This window comes from Etheostoma cragini, chromosome 15 (genome assembly GCF_013103735.1).
Source record: "Etheostoma cragini isolate CJK2018 chromosome 15, CSU_Ecrag_1.0, whole genome shotgun sequence".
Classification (NCBI taxonomy): domain Eukaryota; kingdom Metazoa; phylum Chordata; class Actinopteri; order Perciformes; family Percidae; genus Etheostoma; species Etheostoma cragini.
In genome coordinates this window covers 2,857,864-2,865,532 of record NC_048421.1, presented here as the reverse complement: position 1 = coordinate 2,865,532, position 7,669 = coordinate 2,857,864, and the positions used below count along the sequence as shown (strand labels likewise).

General features: G+C 42.0%; 1 protein-coding gene across 1 annotated transcript in view; it reads left to right on the top strand.

The window, feature by feature from the left end:
- The window catches only part of LOC117958063 (glutamate receptor ionotropic, NMDA 2B-like), a 131,487-nt gene that overhangs the window by 110,408 nt on the left and 13,410 nt on the right, over positions 1-7,669 (top strand). Inside the window, exons 13-16 of the mRNA XM_034894314.1 lie at positions 521-535; positions 2,587-2,900; positions 3,049-3,209; positions 3,883-4,070. Of these exons, the coding sequence (XP_034750205.1) occupies positions 521-535; positions 2,587-2,900; positions 3,049-3,209; positions 3,883-4,070 (678 nt within the window). The remainder of the gene's footprint in view (positions 1-520; positions 536-2,586; positions 2,901-3,048; positions 3,210-3,882; positions 4,071-7,669) is intronic.

Sequence of the window (7,669 nt, the reverse complement as noted above, 5' to 3'; positions counted from 1 at the left end):
TATATATATATATATATATATATATATATATATATATATATATAATTACATTATTGATGCTTATGCATCAATGCATAACGTCGCTGTTGGAAAGAAACCTTGCATCTCCATATTTCGTCATTTGAATTCTTTTCATAAATCAATGCTATGGGTCACCCTTTACGTCTGTTTGTGGGTTTAACAAATAATTTACCACTGATGAGGCGATTTTGTCTAATTTCGTCTGATGTAAATAGCTCAATAAAGTATTTTCAGATTCACCTTTTTTTATTGATATACAATATTATTTATTTTTTGATATACAAGGTTTTTGCCTGGCAGCGATGATAAGTATTAGCTATCACTGTATATCCTAAAATGTTAGCAGTTGTGAGATGATTCCTTGCATAGAGAAGAACGGGCAAAAAAGCTCTCAAAAATTGTGCCTGTGAGCATGAGCCAGGCAGCAATAACATTTAAGTGAAATCAAAAAGCACATTATATAAGCACATTTGTTGTTGACAGGTTGTCTTTTGATAAGCAGTAATGATGTTTAGTGGATCTGAAAATCGCACTTGTAACCATAGCAGATGCCTCTAATAATACTTGTCCCTTTCTTGTGGCATCAGGCTACCATTTGCACTGATTAATTGATAAATTAAATGATAAAGGCTCATACACACACTCCAGTACCAGCACTCCCCGGTGTTTAGTTGCCTTTTGGGTTCAATTTTCTGGCATTTTATAGCTTTCTATTTTTTGAATAGCGTGTGAAAGGGAGAATGGTTGGCAGCCAACTTAAAGGTCCTGCATGGGAGGTTTCCCTGCATGGGAGGTTTTTAGCAGTAAAATAGTTTTGGCAATCAAAAATCATTCTGATGGTGGAAATCCAAATCAGTTCTCTCTGTCCTCCAAATTACAAGATTCAAAGAGGGGGAAAAAAACAGTGAAATACTCTCATCCTTGCTTGTGAAGTCAGCGAATGAGCATTCAAAGTATGCAGAGAACATTATGGCGGCGGGCAATTTGGGCCTCCCCAGAAAAAGATTTTCGGTGAGTAAGTCCAACTACTCGTTTGTGAAAAACAAGCAAGCATGGCTACAGTTTTACAGGTTAATGTGATCCGTCTGTAACATTACCAGAGCAGATTGTCACAAATACTGACACAACCACACTGGAGGCCGCCTCCAAATGTACACCAGCCGTCCTCGCTGACCCATCGACTTCATTCTCCTCCTCTTCCTCCTCCACAATGCTTTAAAAAAAATTTTTTTACAGGTGTGTCTCACTGTCTGGGTTTCAACACACCTCTAGTGCTGCTTCCTTCAAACTAGACAAGTCATTTGCATGTATTTCCATATTTTCAAAATCACGTCTTAGCTCTGACAGCGAGAGGCTAGCTTTATGTTTGATCTCCCCAGCCAAAAAAAACCAAAACAATGTGTTCCCACAACTCTTGCTCTGATGTGGCTATATATAGACAATGGCTATCTTTTTTTTCATTCATCGTTCATGTTCTGGAGGGGATGTACTCCCTCCCTAAAGCGCTGTTCTCCTCTGTGTGCCTTCTTGTTTTATCTGCTTGTAGCGCTACGGGAGTTTGGTATCATAAAGAGTGCAGATCGAAGTTTGGACTCAAAGGATTCGATGCAATAATGTGTCAATGGCCTGACTGCGGATTTGTAAAGTCTCTCTGCCCGATTCATTTAAGCAACTTTCTTGCAAACTTCACAAAAGGAGATATTTGGCAAGACAAAGCCAGTTTGTCCATGAACAAAAGCCCCATACAACAATGCACACCCACATGCTTGCATACACTCTCTCTTTCTCTCTGACATGCTCACACATACCCACACAAACGTGAACCAACTGCGTATCACAGCATAATGGCTAGAATTAACCAGTCCGCTGCCAGCTTAAGGATGAATTGGACCGACACAATACTTAATTTATCCAAGAATGAATTATCTAATAATTACCTTCACATGTCTGATATACAGTATATGAATAGATACAGAATGCTGCAGGGATGACGTATTTTTGTAGTCCAACCAGGAAGTTAGCGATGCCCTGGTTCCCTCGGCAAAAAACCAGTGGGATTCTTCCGTTGGCTTTTTGGATTGCAAGAGCTAATGGCTACAAATGAACTAGACAATGGTCACATGACTTCAAAGCCCCCACCACTAAGCTGAAGGTGATGATTAATGTCAACACTACACACAACTACAGTATTCAAGACCATTCAACAAAATAGTAACAAAATAGACAATAAGCCAAATACAATTCTATATAAATGCCCATCATAAAGATCTCTCCCCAGCACAAAGCTTTTTAGGAGCCCTCCAGAAAGTTCAGGTACTTTTCCCATTTTTTAGTATAGAAGAGAAAAGAAGAAAGCTGTTTCTTTGACATTTTTTCAAACATTGCCACCCTAGCCCTCTCACAAGCCCAGTCCAGGGTTGACGGCACCCCTTCATTCATCCATCCTCTTCAAATGATCTGTCTGGCTATCGTTAAACTAGTCTGGTCCCGGGTGCCTGGGTAGCTAACCTGGTAGATATATAGAGGTATACTCCTCGACGCAGCAGCCGCGGGTCTGACTCCCAGCTGCGGCCCTTTGCAGCCATTCCCCCTCCATCTCCCTTTTTCCAGGATTCAGCTGTCCTATAACCACGGCTGTGTTTCTTTCAGAGCCTCACGGCCCGTCCTTTACCATCGGTAAGGCCATCTGGCTGCTGTGGGGGCTGGTCTTTAACAACTCTGTGCCGGTGCAGAACCCCAAAGGCACCACCAGTAAGATCATGGTGTCCGTGTGGGCCTTCTTTGCTGTCATCTTCCTGGCCTCCTACACTGCCAACCTGGCTGCTTTCATGATCCAGGAGGAATATGTGGACCAGGTAACTGGGCTCTCAGACAAAAAGGTAAGATGGAAGGTTTCTTTTTGATGCTGTGCCACCCTGTCTTCTTTTTCTCACCTGTAATTTATTTAAAACATGACTACTTCTCTCTCTCTCTCTCTCTCTCTCTGTCTCTCTCTCTCTCTCTATGCTCCATGTCTTCCACCTTTAGTTCCAGAGTCCCAACGACTTCTCACCTCCGTTTCGGTTTGGCACTGTCCCAAATGGGAGTACGGAGAGAAACATCAGGAACAACTATCCAGAAATGCACGGCTACATGACCAAGTTTCATCAGAGAAACGTCAACGAGGCCCTGGCCTCTCTCAAGGCCGGGTGAGAAACTGCACAAAGATTTTAAAACCAAAATCAAATTACAGGATACCATTTATGTGCCTCTTACCAAAATGGAACCAATCATTTAGAGATATTGAACATTGTATTTGTATTTTATGTGAATGCCTTGGCTTGAGGCATGCAAGCATGTCTTATATCTGTAGTTTATTATATTTAAAACCTGTAAATGTTTAGCATTTCCTAAATAGTTTTTACTCTGTTAAATCTATTAAGGGTCAATTTTGAATGTTATTGCTTATGTCATTATTATTTTTAAGGGATTCTAAAGCCTGGCAGTTTCAAACGATGGTCATTATACTGAAATAGAGAGTAAAGTGTCTGGAAAATACTGCTTAAGTTGCCTTTATGTCTTTCCTACGTGCCTTCATGTAAACATATCGCAGCTGAATAACTCCAATAATACTTTTGCTCCCCCTCTTCACTTTTCATCAAGTGTGCCTTTTCACCAGTCTGTATGCCAGCTCCAGCCTTTGGCAAACCAAGTGGAAGTCTATTACACTTATCAGCAGCTTAGTTCTATTTAGCAGGTTAATTGGAAGGCTGTAGCTGGGATGTCTGACTCCTCAGTGCTAATTAATTGTAACCTACCTCTCTCTGTCTTTCTCCGTCTCTCTCGCGCGCTCTCACTCTCTCACTCTCTGGCTTTCATTAGCAAACTAGATGCTTTCATTTACGACGCGGCTGTACTGAACTACATGGCCGGCAGGGACGAGGGCTGCAAGCTGGTGACCATTGGCAGCGGCTACATCTTTGCCACCACGGGGTACGGCATCGCCATCCAGAAGGAGTCGCTCTGGAAGAGACATGTGGACCTGGCCATCCTGCAGCTCTTCGGAGACGGTGAGACAGCCTGCTGTTTCCTCTGCTGTTTTATTCAAAGGCCGTTCACAGTTTAATGCACTCAGCAAGCAGAGACTCTATCACGCATACAGCTGTGGTGATGGGATGAGTTGTATAAATAATAACTTGAAAGATGCACGAGTTAGTCACAGAGATAATGCAGAGATAATCTTTCTAGGGAATGGAACAGAACTTTGAAGGATAAGTCCGGCTTCATTTGTATTTTATTGACTTTGGCCACTGTTTTGTTCGGGGTTATAATAACATTGCACTTGACAAGTTACATGGCAAGGACATGGCAGCAGGTCTGATGGGACATGGAACACAAGCTGTTTCCATCCACTTGTCAATCAAATTATCTGAAGGTTGCTTTAAACATAAACCCGAATAAAGCCGGCTCTAAAGCAAATATGAACCTCTGCCTAATTCACATGCTGTTTTGCGATCAAACTGGTATATCAAATTCATTTGACACATTTTAATTGTTAAGTTTCCATTACACAACATTCAAGCTGACGTTTGATCATAAAGTTTGCTAGCCAAAATGGATCACACCTTCTATCTACAATGGATTAATATTGCACAAGTTGTACTAGTGCTTATGTGCCAGCTGATAGCAACATATCAAGCCATAATAAGACAACAAATTCAATTTATAAAGTCTCTTGTCTCCTTGTTTGTCCACCAATGTCTGTCTTTGTTGACACCCGCCATTCGTTTGTAGGGGACTGCAGATCTGAAATGCGCTTGTGTAAAACTTGAAAATGTCGCATTCCGTCTCCATCTTTAACAAAAGAATTGCTTATGATGTATGATTGGTGAATATAATATAGTAGTAGTATTCAATTTGTACTGGGATCATCTATATTTAGTGGTATTTCAATCAGGAGAGAATTGTTTGCAGATATTCAACGGTTTATTGTACATAAGCATAATAAAATGTTCAGTCTTTGGGACTTTAGACTGCATTGTTATAGAATAATTTTAGTGTCTTTTTGTGGTGATTTGCGACTCTGCACGTCAAATGTGCATGTAATCCCACTCTCGCATATAATAAGAACAGACAGAAAAGGTAAGGCAGCGCTGCGACCAATATAATTTAGGATTTAACGCCATCATAGGGTCCCTGTGCTTTATCATCATGCTTCCCTTTTATGGGAGTCGGTTCAATCTCTCCCGGACTTATTCTTTTGAAACACTTCATTCCTGTCAGCTCTAGCTGGAGCATTAATGAGTCTTGCAACGAGGAGAGAATGAATGGAAATGCATTCAAAATGTCCCTTCCTAACCCGTTTAGTACATGCTTTATGGTTTCAAGCAAAACTCTTTGTCATAAACAAGTCCAAATGTCAAACACAGCAGCTGCCCACTCAGGTTATTGACTAACCGTCTAATTTCACAATGTGCAGTTTTGATATACAGCTTAATACAGAATGGGGAATGTAATGGAAGTTTAGTGTGTGTGCTTGTGTACAGTAAGTTTGCGTGTTGTTGTGTGTTGTTGCTAGTTTATTTGGGCACGGTCCAGCGTGTTGTGAGCATCCTGAACCAAGGGCCCTCCGGGGCCCACTATAGTGCGTCCCAGTTAGGGGTGCCAGCATAGCTCTCGGGGTATTTTAACACTGTGTTTGTGTGTGTGTGTGTGTATGTGTGTGTGTGTGTGTGTGTGTGTGTGTCCGTGCGTGCGTGTGTGCGTGTGCGCACGCACATGTGAATATGGGTCAGGCCTCTGAAAATGAGAGGGCCTAGAGTATGTGTGTAAGCGAGAGAGAGAGTGTGTGTCTGTGTGTGTGTGTGTTAATGTGTGTGTGTGTGTGTGTTAGAGAAAGGGAGATGAAGAACGATTTGACTTCAACACATTTTTACCAACCTACATGAAATTGAACAAGAATGTTGTGTGTGTGTATTGTTTCTAACTTATTAATTATAAGTTTGATCATTTTTCAAACATGTAGGTGAGAGTAGTGTGTGTGTGTGTGTGTGTGTGTGTGTGTGTGTGTGTGTGTGTGTGTACATTTGTACGTGTGTGTTGAATATGGGCCAGCTTGCAGTACTATCCCCCTTGTGCCACTGCAAAAGCACTAATACAGGAACCTAGCGGCCCTGTCTCACCCCTCTCAGGATTTCAATGTCACGTTGCCACGCCTTCACCATCCACCACCCATCCTGGTGGCCTAGAAAGCGATCCGACTCACGTGGAGAGCCCAGTGGCCCGGTACCAGGGCTGAATGGGACCCTGGGTAGTCTGACGCAGGCCTGAGCGAAAACATTAATGTGAAAAAGAAACGTCAGTTTTGATTGGGGATTTTCTGATAAGGTGTTAGATGGAGAGAATGCAGAGCATGTTGAGTTCAATGCCTCTTGCTCTTGAATCTAATATCAGGCATCAATGAGGAACGGTTTCCGCAGTTAAATAAAAAGGACTCGGCTTTTATCTCCAAACCAATTTTGTGAGTAATGACTTGTGTTTAGACTTTTAGTTATTCAATTGAATCAATCAATCAATGGAAAGTGACTAAAAGTAAGAACAAAAAAGCAACCTATGCCTTTGTGTTATTGTCCACAGAGCAAGGCACGGTAAAAGTTCAAGGAATAGATCTTGGGACATACTGGTGGGGAGTTAAGCTAAACTTTAGCTAAAAGTTCTTTGTACGATCTCACTGAACTGACTATTTTGTTTTTGGATTCAAGTCAAACCTTGTCCTCCCAGTTGAAAAAATTAAACCAAAACTCCAATTGTCATGGATGTTATCTGACATTAAGTGTTTCTGCTTAGAGACTATTGTAAGGAAAAAGCTTAACGTGGTTTAATATACCTAAATAATCATCACCAGATTTCACTCTCATATTGCTCCTCAAAACAACTGAAAACTTTCAAAAAATGGGCCCAGGGGCTCTAGACCGGGGTTCGAGTCCTGGCGGTTAACTTTTAGACTTAGTTGGTAAGACATACTTAACATCACTAGAACGTCCAGCAGACAGCCAGGTAACGTCATGGACAACCGCACCATTTTTATCTTGGAACAATTATTGGACCTTAACTGGGGGTCTTGATTGGGTTTTCCAAACAAGGTCTGCACGTCTAAATGTTTGCTGGGTTATGTCAACGCCATAGTGTTAATGCGCTCTTGTCGTACAAATACATGCGTGTTGTATTCCACTGACATGTCAAAACAAAAACAGCAAAGTGGTTGGCTTTCACAGTCGGTTCCTCAGCAGATACAGTATAAAGAGCTGCTGTGTGATTGTGTCTGTATCTTTGTATGTGTATGTGTGTGTGTGTGTGTGTGTATGTGTGTGTGTGTGCGTGTGTGGGGCTTCTGTACTTTGTATGCTGTGGAGCATGTTTGTTGATACTCAGAGGCCAGCCAGTGCTCCGGTGCAAGAATCGCGCTGACGCGCAGCGACAACGGCTGAATGTATGATTAATTAAGCATCGTCCATCCCGCCACAGTCGCTGTGATAGAGAACAGCTCGTGATGAAACAGAAGGTGACCCACAAAAGAGTCCAGAAGCTCAGGGACCAGCATCAGACGAGCAAACACACACACACACACACACACACACACACACACACACACACACACACACACACACAC